The sequence below is a fragment of the Mustelus asterias genome, unplaced genomic scaffold (genome assembly GCF_964213995.1).
Source record: "Mustelus asterias unplaced genomic scaffold, sMusAst1.hap1.1 HAP1_SCAFFOLD_106, whole genome shotgun sequence".
Taxonomy (NCBI): domain Eukaryota; kingdom Metazoa; phylum Chordata; class Chondrichthyes; order Carcharhiniformes; family Triakidae; genus Mustelus; species Mustelus asterias.
Genome location: NW_027590150.1, coordinates 219,332 through 242,403, shown reverse-complemented (window position 1 = coordinate 242,403; position 23,072 = coordinate 219,332). Strand labels below are relative to the sequence as shown.

General features: G+C 45.8%; 3 protein-coding genes across 10 annotated transcripts in view; 2 read left to right on the top strand and 1 right to left on the bottom strand.

The window, feature by feature from the left end:
* LOC144484419 (uncharacterized) overlaps nt 1-23,072 on the top strand; it is a 113,037-nt gene that overhangs the window by 24,021 nt on the left and 65,944 nt on the right. The window contains exons 3-4 of the mRNA XM_078202956.1: nt 2,030-2,313; nt 15,238-15,448. Coding sequence (XP_078059082.1) covers nt 2,030-2,313; nt 15,238-15,448 — 495 coding nt within the window. The remainder of the gene's footprint in view (nt 1-2,029; nt 2,314-15,237; nt 15,449-23,072) is intronic.
* Nucleotides 2,399-23,072, bottom strand: part of LOC144484407 (uncharacterized) — an 82,434-nt gene continuing 61,760 nt past the window's right edge. For 2 of the 8 annotated variants that reach the window (XM_078202944.1, XM_078202941.1), the window contains exon 2: nt 10,801-12,327. In XM_078202944.1, the coding sequence (XP_078059070.1) occupies nt 11,547-12,026 (480 nt within the window). In that variant the 5' untranslated portion in view covers nt 12,027-12,327 and the 3' untranslated portion in view covers nt 10,801-11,546. The other 6 variants (XR_013496087.1, XR_013496088.1, XM_078202939.1 and 3 more) reach the window with 6 other exon arrangements.
* LOC144484413 (uncharacterized) lies at nt 3,319-7,861 on the top strand. Its single transcript, XM_078202950.1, has 3 exons — nt 3,319-3,420; nt 6,608-6,724; nt 7,004-7,861. Exons 1-3 carry the CDS (start codon nt 3,319-3,321, stop codon nt 7,733-7,735), a joined length of 951 nt encoding a protein of 316 aa, XP_078059076.1. The 3' UTR covers nt 7,736-7,861.

Here is a 23,072-nt window from a genome sequence, read left to right as displayed (position 1 = left end):
AGAAAAATAACTTGGCAATAATAGTCAATTACAGCAAATCAGAAACCAGGAATGTTTCTAATCCTTCATTGACGGACATATTTGCCAATTAAGTCTGAGCTTTTTGCCCTTTCGCATTCGATGAAAAATTGACTGCTGCTAATCCTTTATTTGCATAGCATATCCCCATATCTCGCCTTTGGTATTTGCTATGGAGAAATCTGGTCTTGCTCACCCTCTGATGAAGGCCGAAAAGCAGAATGTTCTGGGGCCTACGTCGGTGAAGATTAGCCTGTTCATGCTGAAATAGCAGACACTGACTCCTTTGAAGGTCTGCAAGCCGATAAACATTTTCACTCGCTGTTGAAGAGAAGGCAGGAAACTTTAATCTGAGCATTTCCACATAGTCAGCCCTGCTTCGTGCATGTGTTAGAGTGGGCCAAGGCTGAGGCAGCTGTCCTATATATATTTATAGAGAGAGAATAGACTAACATTCGAGTCTGGATGACCCTTTGTCAGAACTCTGATGAAGGGCCATCCAGACTTTAAATGTTGGCTCCATTCTCTCTCCACAGATGCTGTCAGACCTGCTGACATTTTCCAGCATTCTCTGTTTTTGTTTCAGATTCCAGCATCCGCAATATTTTGCTTTTATATGTATTTATATATCCAAATGTGCTATGTTAACAAAATGGACAGTTACTAACCGAAGTATAAAGCATTATGTGATTTAGCTGACTTGACCATAATCCTATAGTTATTCAGTCATTAAAGACACAGTCATGGAGCATTAAACTTGCTGAGCAGGGCCCCTTGTATCAACACACAGGCAGCTGCTTTGTGAGACTGCGAGCAGAACAGACAAGTCAGAGATAAGAGTGTCTTGAGAAGAGAGATTCATTGTGAAGGATCAGGGACAGTTGATAAGATGTAGGAATTCTATGATTCTAATGAACATTCTTTCCTCTCTCATTCCCCAACAGCTGTAAATCTCCATCCCACACACTCTCCCTCCATTCTCACTCTGCTGTATCTAATATTCACCCTCCCAATTCTCCTGAAGGTGCTGATTGAGGCTGATTGACAGATCCATGCTCACTGCTTCCTCTCCACCACACACAAATCATAAGAAACAGGAGCTGCAGTTGGCCATTCAGCCCATCGAACTGCCTCAACCATTCATTGAGAATTGGCTGATCTACCGCAGCATCATTTCCCACGCTATCCCCCAGATAGAGAGAGAATAGAGCCAATGTTTCGAGTCTGGAGAGAGGAAAGAATGTTCCATAGAAACTAGAATTGTGTGTTCTGAATTTCTATCCTGCACTGACACTGATGATCTCTGTAAACTTGTTTTACAGGATACTGAAAGAGGAATCACAGGCCGAAATCTCAAACGTCACATCTAGATCTGACAGTCATATTCCTTGGGACCTGAATATTATCGGCCTTTGTATCTTGAAGGAGAAATTGTTGTCTGGGCTGTCAGTTTGAAAAGATTTCAAATGTCAGTGTGACTGGAAAAGCAGCAACACACTGCCACACTAGAGTGAGAGTGTTCCAGTGCCCTGACTAAAGAGCTTTAACCAGTTACACAGCCTGAATAAATATCACACCATTCACAGCGGGGAGAGACTGTACCCGTGTTCTGTGTGTGGACAAGGCTTCAACTGATTGTCCACCCAAGAGAGAGGCAAGGACACCTGCACCATGGAGAAACCATGGAAATGTGCGGACTGTGGGAAGAGATACGGAGCCCCTTCAGAGCTGGAAGTTCATCGGCGCAGCCACACTGGGGAGAAGCCATTCATCTGCTCTCAGTGTGAGAAGGGATTCAGTCAGTTATCCAACCTGCAGAGACACCAGCGAGTTCACACTGGGGAGAGACTGTTCACCTGCTCAGTGTGAGAAGGGATTCAGTCAGTTATCTGGCCTGCAGGCACACCAGCGAGTTCACACTGGGGAGAGGCCGTTCACCTGCTCTCAGTGTGGGAAGGGATTCACTGATTTATCCACCCTGCTGTCACACCAGCGAGTTCACACTGGGGAGAGGCCGTTCACCTGCCCTCAGTGTGGGAAAGGGTTCAGTCGATTATCTAACCTGCAGATGCACCTGCGTGTTCACACTGGGGAGAGGCCGTTCACCTGCTCTCAGTGTGAGAAGGGATTCAGTCAGTTATCCAGCCTGCTGACACACCAGCGAGTTCACACTGGGGAGAGGCCATTCACCTGCTCTCAGTGTGGGAAGGGATTCACTGATTTATCCACCCTGCGTAGACACCAGCGAGTTCACACTGGGGAGAGGCCGTTCACCTGCTCTCAGTGTGGGAAGGGGTTCAGTCAATTATCTGACCTGCAGATACACCAGCGAGTTCACACTGGGGAGAGGCCGTTCACCTGCTCTCAGTGTGGGAAGGGATTCAAAGTTTCATCCCGGCTGCTGAGACACCAAAAAGTTCATGAATGATTCCAGGGGTTGGATTCTGCTGTTATTGTTTCTGCTCTCAATTACACCCAGGACTGCATTTTGTTCATTCTCACAGTTGGTCAATGGGGAGGGGCGGAGGGTTTCTTTCTGCTGGACTGGCCGGTCTCATGACTTTGCCCCCAGTGGGCTGATGCTCTTTGAGCCTCGTTGCGAATACCTGGTTTCAGATTTCACAAGGATCACAGAGTGACAGGGTGTGAGGAAGTTCAGAGAGGGCAATGGACAGCAGGGCGGTGGCCATCTTTATAGGGGGCAATGGGCAACAGGACGCATGTGCAGCCGCCACCTCTATAGGAGGCAGTGGGCATTGATTCCAGAAGTTAGTTCCTGGCCTCCAGAATTGGTCCCTTTCCATTAAGCCACAGAAACATTGAATTATTGCACTACAGAAAATGACTAACCAGTCACGCATGTGCTGGTTCTCTGCAAGGAAATCAGCTCATCCCACTACCCTGTCTTTTCACTAACAAGACCAACAGAAAATATTTCCCATCCCCAATTACCTGTGGAGAAGATTATGTTTTATCTTCTTGATCAGCTGCAGTCCATGTGGTGAAGGTGCTCCCCTTTAGGTCAAGAGTTACAGGCTATTCACCCAGTGATGAAGAAGGGACAGTGATACATCTCCAAATCAATAATTACAATGTGTATTTATACAGCATCTTTCATGTACTGGAACTTCTGAGGCATTTCTCAGGTGTGATATAAAGCAACATTTGACATAGAGTCATGTGAGCAGACATGAGGGTGGATGGGTAAAGGCTTGGTTAAAGAGGTAGTTTTAATGAGTATCTTAAAGGGGGGAAGGATGATAGAGAGGGGGAGCAGTTTAGGGGGAAATTCCAAAGATTATGGCCTTGGTAACTGGGAGTGCGGACACGTATGATGGAGTGATTAAAACTGTGAATGCTGAGGAAGCCGGAATGAAAGGAATGCAGAGATATTGGAGGGTTGTGAGGCGAGAGGAGATTACAGAGATAGGGAGGGGTGAAACCATGGAGGGACTTGAGAACAAGGATGAGAAATTTAAAATGTTGATTCTTAAACAGGAGCCTTTGTAGCACAGGGGTGATGGGTGAACAAGATTTGGAATGAGTAAACACGTGGGCAGCAGAATTGTGATGACCTCAAGTTAATAGACAGGTTGAGTGAGGGAGACCGGCCAGGGGTGTGTTAGAATTATTAAGTCTAATGGTAACAAGCACTCAGATCCTGCAGGAATCAGCTGGCCGGGGTATTCGCAGACATCATCAACCTCTCTTTACAACAATCTGAGGTCCTATCTGCTTCAAGAAGATGACCATCATCCCGGTACCAAAGAAAAGCCAAGCAGCGTGCCTTAATGACTTCCATCCGGTGGGTCTAACATCCATCATTATGAAGTGCTTCGAAAGGTTAGTCATGGCACGAATCAATTCCAGCCTCTCGGACTGCCTGGATCCAATACAGTTCACCTACCACCCAACAAGTCCACAGCAGACGCCAATTCCTTGGCCCTGCACTCAACCCTGGAACACCTAGATTACAAAGACAGCTATGTCAGACTCCTATTTATTGACTACAGTTCAGCCTTCAACATCATTATCCCCACGAAACCCATCTCCAAACTCCGTGGCCTGGGCTCGGCACCTTCCTCTGCAACTGGATCCTGAACTTCCTAACCAACAGACCACAATCAGTAAGGATAGGCAACAACACCTCCTCCACGATCATCCTCAACACCGATGCCCCACAAGGTTGTGTTCTCAGCCCTTACTATACTCCTTATACACCTATGATTGTGTGGCCAAATTTCCCTCCAACTCGATTTTCAAGTTTGCTGGTGACGCCACCGTAGTGGGTCGGATCTCCAACAATGACGAGACAGAGTACAGGAATGAGATCGAGAATCTGGTGAAATGGTGCGGCAACAATAATCTCTCCCTCAATGTCAACAAAATGAAGGAGATTGCCATCGACTTAAGGAAACATAGTGGAGAACGTGTCCTGTCTACATCAACGGGGATGAAGTAGAAATGGTCGAAAGCTTCATGTTTTTAGGTGCCCAGATCATTAACAACCTGTCCTGGTCCCCCCAAGCCAACACTATAGTTAAGAAAGCCCACCAACGCCTCTACTTTCTCAGAAGACTAAGGAAAACCTCACGGGATCCAGGGTGAGGTAGCTAAATGGATACAAAATTGGCTCGATGACAGAAACCAGAGGGTGGTTGTAAAGGGTTGTTTTTCAAACTGGAGACCTGTGACCAGCGGAGTGCCTCAGGTACCGGTGCTGGGTCCACTGTTATTTGTCATTTATATTAATGATTTGGATGAGAATATAGGAGGCGTGGTTTGTAAGTTTGCAGATGACACCAAGATTGGTGGCATAGTGGACAGTGAAGAAGGTTATCTCGGATTGCAACGGGATCTTGATCAATTAGGTCAGTGAGCTGACGAATGGCAGATGGAGTTTAATTTAGATAAATGCGAGGTATTGAATTTTGGTCGATTGAACCAGGGCAGGACTTACTCAGTTAATGGTAGGCCATTGGGGAGAGTTACAGAACAAAGAGATCCAGAGGTACAGATTCATAGCTCATTGACAGTGGAGTCACAGGAGGACAGAGTGGTGAAGAAGGCATTCGGCATGCTTGGTTTCATTGGTCAGAACATTGAATACAGGAGTTGTTGAAGTTGGACACGACATTGGTAAGGCCACACTTGGAATACTGTGTTCAGTTCTGGTCACCCTATTATAGAAAGGATATTATTAAACTAGAAGAGTGCAGAAGAGATTTACTGGGATGCTACCGGGACTTGATGGTTTGAGTTATAAGGAGAGGCTGGATAGACTGGGACTTTTTTTCTCTGGAGCATAGAAGACTGAGGGGTGATTTTATAGAGGTCTATAAAATAATGAGAGGCATCAATCAGCTGGATAGTCAATATCTTTTCCCAAAGGTAGGGGAGTCTAAAACTAGACGGCATAGGTTTAAGGTGAGAGGGGAGAGATACAAAAGGATCCAGAGGGGCAAAGTGTCTGGAACAAGCTGCCAGAGGTAGTAGTAGAGGTGGGTACAATTTTGTCTTTTAAAAAACGTTTAGACGGTTACATGGGTAAGATGGGTACAGAGGGATATGGGCCAAATGCGGGCAATTGGGACTAGCTTGGGGGTTTAAAAAAAAAGCGCAGCATGAACAAGTTGGGCCTCAGGGCCTGTTTCCTTGCTGTAAACCTCTATGACTCTATGAAATTTGGCATGTTAGCTATGACTCTCTCCAACTTTTACAGAAGCACCATAGAAAGCATTAGCATCAGCTTGGTATGGCTCCTGCTCTGCCCAAGACCGCAAAGAACTACAGAAGGTCGTGAATGTAGCCCAATCCATCACTCAAACCAGCCTCCCATCCATTGACTCTGTCTACATTTCCTGCTGCCTTGCTAAAGCAGCCGGCATAATCAAGGACCCCACGCACCCCGGACATTCTGTCTTTCACCTTCTTACGTCAGGAAAAAGATACAAAAGTCTGAGGTCACGTACTAACCGACTCGAGGACAGCTTCTTCCCTGCTGCCATCAGACTTTTGAATGGACCTACGTTGCATTAAGTTGATCTTTCTTTCCACCCTAGCTATAACTGTAGCACTACAGTCTCGTTTCCTTCTCTATGAACGGTATGCTTTGTCTGTATAGCACACAGGAAACAATACTTTTCACTATGTTAATACATGTGACAATAATAAATGAAATCAAAACAAAGGAATGGGTGACGGTTTCAGCAGCAGATGAACTGAGAGGAGACTGGAGTTGGGTGATGTTACTGAGGTGGAACTGGTCTTGGTGATGATGTGGATTTGTGGTCAGATTCTCAGGTTGGGTGAAATATTTTGCTATGGTTGTGGATCAGTCTCAGACAGTTTCCGAGGAGAGGGATGGAGTCAATGGGTGGAATTTGTAGCAGAGAGCGGTGACAATAACTGCAGTTTTCCCAGGATTAAAATGGAGGAAAATTCTAGCCCAGAGCTGGAGAGATCTTTCAGGGAATCAAAGGATTCGGGGAGGGGGTGGGAAATTGGCGCTAAAACCAGCTCAATTTCACAACCTGCCTTTCTGTTTTTGAGAGTTCTCTCTCACTCCCTTTTTTCTGTTTTAAATCAGTTTCACAGGGCGTTAGAAGGGGAAGATTTGCAGTCAGGGAAACTGAAACCAAACATCACATCAGGATCTGAATATCATCGGGTTTTTAACATGCAAGAAAACAGCAACGTTCACAGTGTAGATAAACCGTGGAAATCTGGGGACTGTGAGCAAGGATTCAGATCCCCGTCTGAGCTGGAAACTCATCAGCCCTGTCACACTGGGGAAAGACCATTCACCTGCCCTGAGTGTGGGAAGGGATTCACTTGGTCATCCAACCTGTTGAGGCACCAGCGAGTTCATAATGGGCAGAAGCCATTCACCTGCCCCGAGTGTGGGAAGGGATTCACTCGATCATCTGGGCTGCAACAACACCACCGAGTTCACACTGGGGAGAGGCCATTCACCTGCTCCAAGTGTGGGAAGGGATTTACTGATTCATCCACTCTGCTGAAACATCAGCAAGTTCACACTGATGAGAGACCATTTAAATGCTTGGACTGTGGGAAGTGCTATAAAAGTTCTCAGAACCTAATGCGACATCAGCTTGTTCACACTGACGAGAGACCCTTCAGATGCTCTCACTGTGAGACTGGGTTCAGACAATCATCTGAACTCACTGCACATCAGCGAATTCACACTGGGGAGAAGCCGTTCATCTGTTTCAAATGTGGGAAGAGATTCACTCGATCATCAGGGCTTCGACAACACCATCGAGTTCACACAGGGGAGAGAACATTCACCTGCTCCAAATGTGGGAAGGGATTCAGCGATTCGTCCACTCTGCTGAAACACCAGCAAGTTCACACTGACGAGAGACCTTTTAAATGTGCTGACTGTGAGAAATGCTATAAAGGTTCTGTGGACCTGATGCGCCATCAGCTTGTTCACACTGACGAGAGACCGTTCAGGTGCTCTCACTGCGGGACTGGGTTCAGACAATTATGTCAACTGACTGCACACCAGTGGGTTCACACTGGGGAGAAGCCGTTCATCTGTTTGCAGTGTGAGAAAGGATTCATTCAATCAGCCACCCTGCAGAGACACCAGCGAATTCACACTGGGGAGAGACCATTCACCTGCTTCGTGTGTGGGAAGAGATTCACTCGCTCATCCACCCTGATGAGTCACCAGCGAGTTCACAAATAATCAGTGACTGGATTTTACTGTAAATCACATCCAGGAATGAATTATGTTCATTGACGTCCATTTTTTTAAACGGGTGAAGTGAGTGGTAATTACAAAAGGAGACAGAATGTCTGTGTGAATTTAAACTGTGAGGATTTTTTATGCATTTGTGGGACATGGGCGTCACTGCATGGCCGGCATTTATTGCCCATCCCCGGTTACCATCGAACTGAGTGGCTCACTGGGCCATTTCAGAGGGCAGTTGACAGTCAACCACATTGCTATGGCTCTGGAGTCACATGTAGGCCAGACAGGTAAGGACAGCAGATTTCCTTCCCCAAACGGACATTCAGGTCGTGCCTTACAAATTTGGTGGAGTTTTTTGAGGAAGTGACAAAAACGGTTGATGAAGGAAGGGCCGTGGATGTTGTCTATATGGATTTCAGTAAGGCATTTGACAAAGTCCCACATGGCAGGTTGGTTAAGAAGGTTAAGGCTCATGGGATACAAGGAGAAGTGGCTAGATGGGTGGAGAACTGGCTTGGCCACAGAGACAGAGGGTAGTGGTCGAAGGGTCTTTTTCCGGCTGGAGGTCTGTGACCAGTGGTGTTCCGCAGGGCTCTGTACTGGGACCTCTGCTATTTGTGATATATATAAATGATTTGGAAGAAGGTGTAACTGGTGTAATCAGCAAGCTTGCGGATGACACGAAGATGGCTGGAATTGCGGATAGCGAAGAGCATTGTCGGGCAATACAGCAGGATATAGATAGGCTGGAAAATTGGGCGGAGAGGTGGCAGATGGAGTTTAATCCGGATAAATGCGAAGTGATGCATTTTGGAAGAAATAATGTAGGGAGGAGTTATACAATAAATGGCAGAGTCATCAGGAGTATAGAAACACAGAGGGACCTAGGTGTGCAAGTCCACAAATCCTTGAAGGTGGCAACACAGGTGGAGAAGGTGGTGAAGAAGGCATATGGTATGCTTGCCTTTATAGGACGGGGTATAGAGTATAAAAGCTGGAGTCTGATGATGCAGCTGTATAGAACGCTGGTTAGGCCACATTTGGAGTACTGCGTCCAGTTCTGGTCGCCGCACTACCAGAAGGACGTGGAGGCATTGGAGAGAGTGCAGAGAAGGTTTACCAGGATGTTGCCTGGTATGGAGGGTCTTAGCTATGAGGAGAGATTGGGTAGACTGGGGTTGTTCTCCTTGGAAAGACGGAGAATGAGGGGAGATCTAATAGAGGTATACAAGATTATGAAGGGTATAGATAGGGTGAACAGTGGGAAGCTTTTTCCCAGATCAGAAGCTTTTTCCCAGGTCGGAGGTGACGATCACGAGGGGTCACGGGCTCAAGCTGAGAGGGGCGAAGTATAACTCAGACATCAGAGGACGTTTTTTTACACAGAGGGTGGTGGGGGCCTGGAATGCGCTGCCAAGTAGGGTGGTGGAGGCAGGCACGCTGACATCGTTTAAGACTTACTTGGATAGTCACATGAGCAGCCTGGGAATGGAGGGATACAAACGATTGGTCTAGTTGGACCAAGGAGCGGCACAGGCTTGGAGGGCCGAAGGGCCGGTTTCCTGTGCTGTACTGTTCTTTGTTCTTGTTCTTTGTTCATGGGGTGGCACAGTGGTTAACACTGTTGCCTCACAGCGCCAGGGACCCGGGTTCAATTCCCAGCTTGGGTCACTGTCTGTGTTGAGTTTGCATGTTCTCTGCATGTCTGCGTGGGTTTCCTCCGGGTGCTCCGGTTTCCTCCCACAGTCTGAAAGACATGCTGGTCCGGTGCATTGACTCGAACAAATGCCGGAGTGTGGCAACCTGGGGAATTTCACAGTAACTTCACTGCACTGTTAACGTGAGCCTACTTGTGACTAATAAATAAACTTTACTTTTTGCTTTACTGAACCAAATGGTTTTTTTCTGACAATTGACAATGGTTTCATGGTCAGCAGTAGATTCTTAATTCTGATTTTTTTAATTGAATTCAATTATTTTTATTGAATTAAATGTACGAGGCAAGTTTTTTTTTACAAAGAGTGGCAGGTGCCTGGAACTCGCTGCCGGGGGAGGTAGTGGAAGCAGATATGATAGTGACCTTTAAGGGACACCTGGACAAATGCATGAATAAAATGGGAATAGAGGGATATGGTCCCCGGAGGCCTTTTTAGTTCAGACGGGCAGCATAATCAGTGCAGGCTTGGAGGGCCAAAGAGCCTGTTCCTGTGCTATAATTTTCTTTTTTCTTGTTCTTTGTTCAAATTACACCACTTGCTGTGGTGGGATTTGAACCCGGTCCCCAGAACATTAGCTGAGTTTATGGATTAAGTCTAGGGATAATACCATTGGGCCATCACCTCCCATCTGGAACAAAACTGTTTTCACTACTAAGTCTCCGCTGTGATGTAATAGTCTCTATGACATCATCGCAGCAGGACTGGATGACATCATCAGAGTCCATTGTTTCTGAATGATCCACATCAATAACAACAGGAAATACTCATCAAGCTGAGCACATTATCTAGGCTGACACTGCAGTCTGACACTGAGGGACTGCTGCACTCTGACACACACTGTCCTTCACATGGAGCTTGTGGAGCTCTGACTACAATCTTACAATCCTTACAGAGTAGTGGTGACAAAGGACAGAGAATGTAAATGTTACATCCCTGTTCAAAAACACAGCAATTACAGAACAATCAGTTTAACATCAGCGGTGGGGAAAAGCCAATAATCTGGGACACAATCAACTGACACTTGGAAAAGTATGGATTATAATTTCCAGTATTTTCTGTTTTTAAATACTGAAAACTTCCCTGGATCTCAAGGCTGAGAGAGACATTCTGGAAGGTATAGGGAGCTGGGACTTGTCCATGATGAGAAACAATACTTTTCACTTTATGCTAATACATGTGACAATAATAAATCAAATTTTAAAAAATCAGTGTAACTCGAGGTCTGAGACTGAAATAATCTGGAGTTAAAAGGAGAAAAGAACCAAAGAACAGAAGTCAGTAACAGGACATCAATTAATCTCTTATCCTCGAGAAATCAAGGATTTAACACACCGTATGTTTGAAACAAAGCTGATTTATTTAACAGATGTCAGAATATTAAATTCCAGGTCAGTTAGAGGTTAACATCTCAAGAAATAAATGTTAATTGTCTGATTGAAGATGGTCGAGAGGAGATTGATACAGGTACTCAAGATCCTGAGGAGTTGGGCAGGTGAAATAGTGAGAAAATGTTCCCACCAAGAGAACATCAAGAACTAGAGGGCACAGACCTACCTTAATGGGGAAAACAGAGTCAAAGTGATGTGAGGAAAATTATTTTCACCTAGTGGGTGGTTGGAGTCTGGAATAAACTTCCTGTGAAGGCAGTGGAGGCAGGTTTGATCAAGGTACTCAAAAGAGAATTGGATTGTTATCTGAAAAGAAAGAGTGTGCAAGGTTACAGGGGAATGGCAGAGGAATGGGATTCGGCTCTTTCAGTGCGCCAGTGCAGATTTGATGGGCTGAATGGCCTCTTTCTGTACTGTAAAGAATCTGTGATGAGAGTTCCTGAATGATGCAGAAAGATCACAGTGGTTCTTAACAGGAAACTGCAACCCCAAAAACACACACAGCTCTAGATCGAGAATATTAACCTGCAGCCCACCTACAGGGATTATTAACATCAGCAGAAACAAACCTCAAATGTCAATGAATGTGGCTCACTCCTGGATGTGATTAACAGCAGCAGCTACAGCAGAATCCACTCCCTGCACTCACTCGTGAAGTCGCTGGTGTGTCACCAGGTGGGAGGAGGTAGTGAATCCCTTTCAACACTCTGAGCAGGTGAATGGTCTCTCCCCAGTGTGAAGTCGCTGATGAGCTTTGAGGCTGGATGAATGTCTGAAGCTCTTTCCACAGTCAGTGCAGCTGAACGGCCTCTCCTCAGTGTGAACTCGCTGGTGTGTCACAAGGTTGGATGAATTAATGAATCGCTTCCCACACACGGAGCAGGTGAACGGCCTCTCCCCAGTGTGAACTCTCCTGTGTAATTGTAGGTTATACATCTGGACGAATCCCTTCCCACACACAGAGCAAGTGTATGGTCTCTCTCCAGTGTGAACTCGCTGGTGTAATGTTAGGCAGGATGATTGAGTAAATTCCTTCCAACACACGGGACACGTGAAGGGTCTCTCCCCTGTGTGGGTGCGTCGATGAGTTTCCAGTTTGGATGGGCAAGTGAATGCTTTCCCACAGTCCCCACATATCCACGGTTTCTCTATGGTGTCAGTATCATCATGTCTCTCCATATTGAGTGATTAGTTGGAGCCTCGTCCACACAAAGAACACATGCACAGATTCACATTGCTATGAATGGTGTGATGTTTTCTCAGGCTGTGTAACTGGTTAAAGCTCTTTCCACAGTCAGTTCACTGGAAAACTCTCACTCGGGTGTGTGTCTGTCTCAGTGCTTTTCCAGTCACACTGATGTTTGAAATCTTTTCCCGCACTCCACATTCAAAGGCTGATCGTGTTCAGGTGCTGGTGAATTGAGCGACTGTTAAATCTTGATTCAATTTTTCTGACTGTAAATCTTCCCCATCAAATATCCTGCAAAAGAAGAAGTTTACAAAACTACTGTCAGTCCAGGATAGAAATTCTGATCAGACAAGTCTAATTTCTAAGGAACAACTTTTCTGCTCTTGTTCCCCAAAACAGTAAATCTGTCCCATACACTCTCCCTCTTCCCTGAGCAGAGGGCGGCATGGTGGCGCAGTGGTTAGCCCTGTGCCTCACAGCCCCAGTGACCCGATTTGATTCCCAGCTTGGGTCACTGTCTGTGTGGAGTTTGCATGTTCTCCCGTGTCTGCATGGGTTTCCTGCAGGTGCTCTGGTTTCCTCCCACAGTCCAAACATGTGCGGGTTAGATAGATTGGCTATGCTAAATTACCCCAGAGTGTCAAGGGGGCTAGCTAGGATAAATGCATGTGGTAATGGGGATAGGGCCTGGGTGGGATTGTGGTCAGTGCAGACTCAATGGGCCAAATGGCCTCCCTCTGCATTGTAGAATTCTATGAGATCCAAATGAAATGCGTATTTTTCATGCATTCTTACAACTAATTTGTACAAATCACTCCAAGGCCTGTTCCTCTCTATCTCTGGAATCACCTCTAACACTGTGCTGATTCTGGTTTCCTGCACATTCCCTATTTTAATCACTCCACCATTAGTGACTCGACCTTCAGTGCACAAGGATGACTTCTCAAAGAATTCCTACAGTGCAGAAGGAAACCATTTAGCCCATCAAGTCTACACTGACTCTGAATATTTTACCCCTGATCTGTACCCCACTAATCCCCCTTACCCGCACATCTTTGGACACGAAGGGGCAATATAGCATGGCCAATTCCCCTAAACGTCACATCTTTGGGCGGTGGGAGGAAACCGGAGCACCCAGAGGAAACCCACACAGTCACAGGGATAACATGCAAACTCCGCACAGACAGTGACCCAAGGCTGGGATCGAACCTGGGTCCCTGAAGCTGTGAGGCAGCAGTGCTAACCACGCTGATATTAATGGTGTTATATAAATAGAAGTTGTTGTTGGCTGTAACCCTAACTTCCGGTTTTACAACAACACATCGATTTTGTTATGAAATCAAACTCTGATTTTTTTTGTTCCCGTGGGTTATTCATTTGGTTTCACCCTCAACAAATACGGTGGCTGCGCATGCGTTGTTCCAATTTACCTCAATAAAGATGGCGGATGCGCATGCGCTTTGCAGTACACGGACCTTCATAAAGATGGCGGATTTGAACTCCGGCCTGAAACCATCAGAAGGTCTGAGGAATTTGCTTCGCAAATTGAGGGACTGTGGCCGACACCGGGTGTTTATAAAGCCTCACCATCCACCCGCAAACTCCATTTATGTTTCCGGTTTTATTTCGGGCTCTGGATCTGCACTCGGTCTTTGTAAAAATCTCCATTTAAAACCCGCTCGCTCGAGCTCCTTACCGTCTGCCGCAGGCACTGCGCATGCTCCAGCTCCAACCAGGATGGGGCCGTTAACCTGGGCCTGTTCCCGGGAGGGAGGGAGAAGCCCCGCAGCTGCAAACCAGGGAGCTGACAATGATTCTGAAGGGTTTGCGGATCCTCCCCAATCTCCAACCGCCGGCTCCAGCGCTTCACCCGGTGCTGAAATATTTACTCCAGCCCCGCCCCTCATTCACTCCGATTGGCTGGAGGACCAGCCGCTCCCGCTCGGTCCTCCAGCACCGCCCCCTCTTCCTATTGGTCCGGAGCTGCCGTCAATCAGTGCCCGGGCATTGTGATGTGGAGCATGCGCAGTGTCATTGCTGTCCTTGGCGCTTGTTTGTCCCGGAGAAGCGGAGTCAGCGTTAGGCGGTGGCTGGGAGGATTTGGAAACACTTTGTGGATCCGCAAACCCTTCAGAATCATTGTCAGCTCCCTGGTTTGCAGCTGCGGGGCTTCTCCCTCCCTCCCTCCCGGGAACAGGCCCAGGTTAACGGCCCCATCCTGGCTCAGCCACTGGAGGATGGTTCACATCAGAGGATGGGGGAGGGGGACAATAAATAAGAGGTTACACTTTGGCCTCAAATCAATGAGGACTCTGATCTCTGGGAAGGAAGGAAACCCTGGGAGGTGGGCGGGGAGGATTCACAAACACCCGCTGGAGGCCCCAACACCCCCAATAAGACCCATTGGTTTTATTGTCAGTCTGCAGACAGCAGCTGGAGAACTGAACCCAGACAGAGGAGAGGGAGGGAGAAAACTGGGAGTGGAGGAAAGAAATGGTGAGATGGGTTTGGATTTAAGCCAAGGGAGGAGGGAGAATTTGTGGGACAGGAATTTATTGATTTGGGGAACAAGAGAGGAAGAAATGTTCCAGAGAATTAGAATTGTCTGTTCAAAATTTCTATCCTGGACTGACAGTGATTAATTTTGTAAACTCCTTTTACAGGTGAGGTGAAGAAACATCACATCAAAATCAGACAGAGTCTCGATTCACTTGGACTTAAACATCCTCAGACTTTGAATGTGGAAGGAGAAATGTTTGTCTTCTGTCTGGAGGAGAAGATTTCAAACATCAGTGTGACTGAAAAAGCACCAAGATACACGCACACCCGAGTGAGAGTGTTTCAGTGAGTTGACTGTGGAAAGAGCTTTATCCAGTTACGCAGCCTTAAAAAACATCACACCATTCACAGCGAGGAGAAACTGTACACGTGTTCTGTGTGTGGATGAGGCTTCAACTGATCGTTTAACCTGGAGAAACATAAGGACACCAGCACCATGGAGAAACCGTGGAAATGTGGGGACTGTGGGAAAGGATTCAGTTACCCTTCCCTGCTGGAAAACCATCGGCGCAGTCACACTGGTGAGAGACCGTTCACCTGTTCTGTCTGTGGGGAGGGATTCATTCAGTCATCTGGCCTTTGGTCTCACCAGAGAATTCACACTGAGGAAAAGCCATTCACCTGCACCTCCTGTGGGAAGAGGTTCAGGCATTCTTCAGCACTCACTGTGCACCAACGCACTCACACAGGGGAGAGACCATTCATCTGCTCCGTGTGTGGGAAGGGATTCACTCAGTCATTCCACCTGCTGTCACACCAGCGAGTTCATACTGGGGAGAGGCCGTTCACCTGCTCCGACTGTGGGAAGGGATTCACTGGGTCATCCCACTTACTGTCACACCAGCGAGTTCACATTGAGGAGAAGCCATTCAGCTGCACTGACTGTGGACGGAGTTTCAGACAGGCATCCTCCCTCATTGCACACCAGCGAATTCACACTGGGGAGAGACCGTTTACTTGCTTTTTGTGTGGAAAGGGATTCACAGCTTTACCCACCCTGCTGAGACACCAGAAAATTCACACTGAAGAGAAGCCATTCAGCTGCACTGACTGTGGAAAGAATTTCAGGCAGTCATCCAACCTCACTGCTCACCGACGCACTCACACTGCAGAAAGACCATTCACATGCTCCGTGTGCGGGAAGGGATTCAATCGGCCATCCAACCTCTCTGCTCACCAGCGAGTTCACACAGGGGAGAGGCCATTCACTTGCTCCGTGTGTGGGAAGGGATTCGCAAAGTCTTTCAACCTGCTGGCTCACCAACGCACTCACACTAAGAGGCCATTCAACTGCTCTGTGTGTGGGAAGGGATTCACTCAGTCACAATGGCTCCTGAGACATCAACAAGTTCACAAGTGACTGCAGGGGTCGGATTCTGCTGTTTTTGCTGCTGTTTTTGCTGCTGTTCAGTATTGACAGTCTGACAATATTTTATTTCTGCTGATGTGAACAAACCCTATAACTAGTTGGAATTTAATATTCTGGAAATGTCACTGATTTTCGGGGCTGCAATGTCACTTTTTAAAAGCAACACCTGTGATCTTCCCTCTTAACTGAAGAACTCTCACAGGAACCTGTTGAGAATAAAATTAAGAACTTTTGCTTCTATTCTAATTTGATCTTTGGGGCAAAATCTACAATTCATTCTCTGAAAGATCCATCTGCAGGGCACAAAGTATTTATTTTCAATGCTTGTATTGAGATTTTCTGGAAAGCTGCTCTTTGATTTTTAAGGGCTATTTTTTGGTTTCCAGGGCATCGTTTTCCATTCTCAGTAACTCCTTTATTAGTGATGTAGTCACGTAGTAACATTACCTTTTGTGTTTCTGTTAGTTTACTTCTTTGAATAAGATAGCACAAATACTAAAGACTGTGTATATATTAAATCTTTTAAATTGGAATCTATGAATGATATTTTTTGTTAACTTATTTTAAAAATACTCCCATACTCTCTTTCCAAAATGAGAATTCTAACTATTTGACACAAGGTAACTGAATCAGATGTTTACTGGTTCAGACGGTGGAGCAGGAAAAATCTCTCCCGATTCTGATCTTCATTGTGTGTGGATTTACATTGATAACCCATCAATAACCTCACTACACCAGCTGAGATCAGCTCTGACCGGGGATTCTGTATGTTGTCTGTGAACGTTAAACTGCAAATAAAAGCAGTTTAGAATATGAACCTGGATGAATGGATCTCAATTTCTAATGTGACGACCCAAGTGATTGTAAGTACGTTCACAATATCTGTTTACTCAAATTCCTGAGCTGTAAACCCCACCTCCTGAGATATATAAAAATAATCAAGACTTGTTCAGCAGAATGGGGAAAGCTCTGCCGATGGTCGGATCATTCCTTTTGAGGCTCACACTGCTATGAAACTAGTTCTGTAGCAGGAAGACACAACTCCTCCACACATCACCGATAGGCTGCTGAGTCAGTGAACTTCTTTTCTCAAAATAGGTGGCAAAGCTGTTCCTCCAGTTTGAGACTGTCTCTGCAGATGTAGCAACATCAGGAGAGACAGAATCTGTGATTGGAGGAGATGGTCCTCACAGTTTCTGTCTCTCCCATGTACAGGATGATTTATTTTTTCCAGTAGTTCCTCCCAAGACAGAATTTCTGCGGGCCTTTTGGCAAGTCATGTTGCAGCTTTATAGAACCTCAGTTAGGCCGCACTTGGAATATAGTGTTCAATTCTGGTCGCCACACTACCAGAAAGATGTGGAGGCTTTGGAGAGGGTGGAGAGGGTACAGAAAAGATCTACCAGGATGTTGCCTGGCATGGAGGGCATTAGCTATGAGGAGAGGTTGGAGAAACTTGGTTTGTTCTCACTGGAACGACGCAGGTTGAGGGCGATCTGACAAAGTCTACAAGATTGTGAGGGGCTTGGGCAGAGTGGATAGTCAGAAGCTTTTTCCCAGGGTAGAAGAGTCAGTTACTCGGGGGCATAGGTTTAAGGTGCGAGGGGCAAGGTTTAAAGGAGATGTACGAGGCAGATCTTTTACCCAGAGGGTGGTGGGTGCCTGGAACTCGCTGCCGGGGGAGGTAGTGGAAGCAGATACAATTGTGACTTTTAAGGAGCGTCTTGACAAATACATGAATAGGATGGGAATGGAGGGATATGGTCCCCAGAAGGGTAGGGGGTTTCAGTTCAGTCGGGCAGCGTGGTTGGTGCAGGCTTGGAGGGTCGAAGGAATGTTCCTGTGCTGTAATTTTCTTTGTTTTCTTTTGAGAGTGAATTCACCATCCACAGCCATTTATTTTGAATCCTGGTTTGAAATATTCTCACTCTGGGTTTAAGGCTTCACGGCGTAATACACAGATTTAGATCTTACCACCAAACACCAATTCATATCCTCATCCGAGTCCCAGATTTAAATGTGGTTGTCCAAACTAGAAAACATATATAATTTGACTCTTTTTAAACCTGATTCACCACACCCTGCCACACTAACTACAAGAGATTGTGTTTGGGACCAGTTGTTCCGTTAAAGTCTGTGTTGTTCTCAATGATGACAGTTTTAACCTCTCCGTAACCTGTCCTAACACTTCTGCCCTCCAGGGGGCTCTGTTTTTCTGATGGTGACATTCCCTGTTTACCCAGTCAGCCCTTGAATTGTTTGTGAATCCAGTCACATGTCGGTTAGACTGGATCAGGGCGGCAGATTTCCTTCCTTGAAGGGAATTAGAGAACCAGATGTGTTTTTACAACAATTAATTCATGCTCATCAATATTTTTGTTGAAACGTGGTGGGATTCAAACCCAGGTCCCAAAATCATTATAATAAATAGAGAAAATGCTGGATAAACTCAGCAAGTCTGTTTTATTCAGAATTCCAGCATCTGCTGGATTTTCCTTTATCTCCAAATCATTCCCCTGGATTACTCCTGCTCTGGCTCTAATTCCAGTCAGCTCAGACAACAAAAACAGGTTTCACAAAATCGCAAACATTTAAAAAAGGAGGTAGTCAAAAGGCAGGTAACTATCGGCCGGTTAGCTTAACTTCTGTAGGAGGGAAAATGCTTGGATCTATCATCAGGGAAAAAATAGCGAGACATCTGGATATAAATTGTCCCATTGGTAAGACACAGCATAGGTTCATGAAGGGCAGGTCATGTTTGACTAATTTGGTGGAATTATTTGAGAACATTACATGTGCAGTGGACAATGGGGAACCTGTGGATGTGGTGTATCTGGATTTCCAGAAGGCATTTGACAAGGTGCCGCACCAAAGACTGCTACATAAGATAAAGGTGCACAGTGTTACGGGTAATGTATTAGCATGGATAGAGGATTGGTTAACTAACAGAAAGCAAAGAGTGGGGGTAAATGGGTGTTTTTCTGGTTGGCGATCAGTGACTAGTGGTGTGCCTCAGGGATCAGTGTTGGGACCGCAATTGTTTACGATTTACATAGATGATTTGGAGTTGGGGACCAAGTGTAGTGTGTCAAAATTCGCAGATGACACTAAGAGCAAAGTGTGCAGAGGACGCTGAAAGTCTGCAAAGGGATATAGATAATCTAAGTGAGTGGGCGAGGGTCTGGCAGATGGAGTACAATGTTGGTAAATGTGAGGTCATCCATTTTGGTAGGAATAACAGCAAAATGGACTATTATTTAAATGGGAAAAAATTGCAGCGTGCTACTGTGCAGAGGCCAAGCTGATTGGAGGAGGGAAAGCACTTCTTCCTCTATGACTTGATCTCATTTGCATCTTAGCCAAAAGGCCGAGATACTGCTTTTAAAAATTGCTTCATATGAAACATATGAAGCTTCAATGTAACCTAATGACCTCAAACAAACCTCTGCAAGACGTGCCGGATCATTGACACGGATGCCATCATCTCACGTGAGAACACCATCTACCAGGTACACGGTACCTACTCTTGCAACTCGGCCAACATTGTCTACCTGATACGCTGCAAGAAAGGATGTCCCGAGGCATGGTACATTGGGGAAACAATGCAGACACTACGACAACGGATGAATGAACACCGCTCGACAATCACCAGGCAAGACTGCTCTCTTCCTGTGGGGGAGCACTTCAGCAGTCACGGGCATTCAGCCTTGGATCTTCAGGTAAGCATTCTCCAAGGCGGCCTTCACGTCACACGACAGCGCAGAGTCGCTGAGCAGAAACTGATAGCCAAGTTCTGCACACATGAGGACGGCCTAAACCGGGATGTTGGATTTATGTCACATTATCAGTAACACCCACAGCTTGCCTCCTGGGCTTGTAGAATCTTAATAGCTGTTCTGTCTGGAGACAATACACATTTCTTTAACCCGTGTTTACTGTTCCCCCCACCCACATTGTCTGTACCTTTAAGACCTGGCTGGCTGGAGGATTTGCATTCTAATCAGTATTCTGCAATTTGATTTTGTCTGTTTGCACCGTTTGAGAGCACATTTCCACTCCATCTGACGAAGGAGCAGTGCTCCGAAAGCTTATGGTATTTGCTACCAAATAAACCTGTTGGACTTTAACCTGGTGTTGTGAGACTTCTTACGCTGTGCAGAGGGACAGGGGTGTCCTTGTGCAGGAATCTCAAAGAGTTGGTTTGCAGGTGCAACAGGTAATTAAGAAGGCAAATGGAATTTTGTCCTTCATTGCTCGAGGGATGGAGTTTAAAAACAGCGAGATTATGTTGCAGCTGTATAAGGTGCTGGTGAGGCCACACCTGGAATACTGTGTACAGTTTTGGTCTCCTTACTTGAGAAAGGATATACTGGCACTGGAGGGGGTGCAGAGGAGATTCACAAGGTTGATTCCGGAGTTGAGAGGGTTGGCTTATGAGCAGAAACTGAATAGACTGGGGCTATACTCATTGGATTTCAGAAGAATGAGGGGAGATCTTATAGAAACATATAAGATTATGAAGGGAATAGATAAGATAGAAGCAGGGAAGTTGTTTCCACTGGCGGGTGAAACTAGAACTTGGGGGCATAGCCTCAAAATAAGGGGAAGCAGATTTAGGACTGAGTTGAGGAGGAACTTCTTCACACAAAGGGTTGTGAATCTGTGGAATTCCCTGCCCAGTGAAGCAGTTGGGGCTACCTCATTGAATGTTTTTAAGGCAAGGATAGATAAATTATTGAACAGTAAAGGAATTAAGGGCTATGGTGAGCGGGCGGGTAAGTGGAGCTGAGTCCACAAAAAGATCAGCCATGAGGCTCGAGGGGCCAGATGGCCTACTCCTGCTCCTAGTTCTTATGTTCTTCCCACAATCCCCACATTTCCATGGCATCTCCCTGTGACTGCAATTATGTTCCAAAAGGCCAGATGATTGGTTGAAGCTTTCACCACACCTGACTAAACCTCTGACTAACCTGACTAAAACTGAGGATAAAGTATTGGTGTCTGTAAGGGCTAATACAATACCCTTGGTTTCCTTGTAGATCTGTGGCACCAAGTTCAAGACTCCTTCATGAATCATCCTCTTGGCCTCTCGCCTGTCAACTGTCCATGAGAATCTTATATGTTTCAGAATGTTCACTGCTCATTCTTCCAAACCTAATGAGTATAGGTGCAACCCTTCCCCAAAAGACAACGAGTTGGATTCTGCGGCCTCACTTGCCCCAAAACTGGAAAATCCCCCCCCCCTGAGGTCAAAGGACCTTTGTGTGGTCCAACCCCCAGCCTTCTACGATTCCTGTGGTGGGCGGGATGGGAGAATTCTCCCCTACACCTTCACAACCTTTCCTCAAAAGACAACACCTTCATCTTAGGAATGGACCTGGTGAACTTTCTCTGAACTCATTCCAATGAAAGCATGTCATTCCATCAGTAGGGAGACCAGAACCGTACACAGTATTCCAGCTGCTATCTCAGCAATGTCCCGTGTAGGTGCAGCAAGTTCCCTTTTTCAAACTCCACCCCCTTGCAGTAAAGTCCAACACTCCATTTGCCTTCTTCTTTACTTGCTGCACCTTCATCCTATTTTTTCACGATTCATGTACAAGGTCACCCAGATTCCTCTCTACGGCAGTATTCTTCAGTTTCTCTATATTTAAACAATTTTTTGCTTCTCTATTCTTCCTGCCAAAGTGGAAAAGCTCCCACTTTCCCGCACTATACTCCATCTGCCATTTTTCTGTCCATTCAGGTAACTTATCTGTGCCCCTTACAGATTTTTTGTAATAACCTCACAACTTGCTTTTCTACCTATCTTTGTATCATCAATTCTGGCTTCATCCAAGTCATTGATCAAGGTGGCTGTTTTTCTCTCTCTCAGTTGTGGGTGATATTTGTCTCTATTCTCCTGGAAACTGAATGAATCTTGTTCCAAACTGGGTTCAATATCAGACATTTCAGGGAGTCAGGAATCATTCGCCCCTGAACCTACACTGGTAAAACCCCAGAGAGTTCCTCAGTAAGGATTTTTCTGGTTCCTCACCATATATTAGTCAGGATACTGAAACCCAGCTTTTTTACAGTCCACTCCTGGAGGCCCCACTCCCTGAGCCTACAACATTCAGCAGTGTCAGTGCTGAAGTTTCACAGTGGGAGTGATTCCCAGAGTAACTGTCAATCAGATCACCATTGATGTCCAGGTTTGTGCAGTTTTAGTTATCCTGATGTCTAACACACACACATCAATAAAACAGGGAATTCCTGCAAACAAACTGCAGCTTCTTCTCTATCTGGAAATCCAATGTTTGTTGAATAATTGTCCCAGCGGTTAACAGGCTCTCCTGTGAACTCATCCAACTCATATTTTAATACTGACTTTAACAAATATATTTTAAATAGGTTTATTTTAAATGAGTTAAAACCAGCCTTAAAATGGTATATATAGTATAACAACCATGGTACTTTTCAGACTGGAAACTTTAACCTGCTGTTTCACTTTCATTTAGGAGCAGATCCCAGTTTTACACCAATCTCTGATTCATGTATCCAGCATTCACCGTCATTCTAAAAGCAGAAGTTGCTGCAAAATCTCAGTAAGTCTGACAGAATCTGTAAAGACAGGAACAGTTAATGTTTCCAGTTGAATGTGACTCTTCTTCAGTGTCAAAACATTAGCTCTGTTTCTCTCTCCAGAGATGCTGTCAGACCTGCTGAGTTTTTACAGCACTTCTTGTTTTTATTTACGAGTTCAGGACTCAGACAAGACAATCCACAATACAAATCTTACAACTGGGCCAGGGTTTATTAACATCAGCAGAAACAGACACCAATGAAAATGGTTGGGACCTCAATGAGATTAACAGCAAAATTCAGTCCTTGCAGTCACTCGTGAACATGATGGTGTTTCAGCAGGTGAGGTGATTGAGTGAATCCCTTCCCACACACGGAGCAGGTGAATGGCCTGTCCCCAGTGTGAATTCGCTGGTGCTTTACCAGGTTGGATGATTGACTGAATCCCTTGCCACAATCAGAGGAGGTGAATGGTCTCTCCCTGGTGTGAACTCGCTGGTGCCTCCGCAGACTGGATGAATCAATAAATCCCTTCCCACAACTG

What these genes read in the sequence shown, in the direction of transcription:
- LOC144484413 (XM_078202950.1), top strand. Translation starts at nt 3,319, where the DNA reads ATGGCCTTGGTAACTGGGAGTGCGGACACGTATGATGGAGTGATTAAA. An exon ending in TGCAGAGATATTGGAGGGTT is followed by an intron (nt 3,421 to 6,607) that starts GTGAGGCGAGAG and finishes GTTTTAAATCAG; the next exon opens with TTTCACAGGGCGTTAGAAGG. An exon ending in AAAACAGCAACGTTCACAGT is followed by an intron (nt 6,725 to 7,003) that starts GTAGATAAACCG and finishes ACCTGCTCCAAG; the next exon opens with TGTGGGAAGGGATTTACTGA.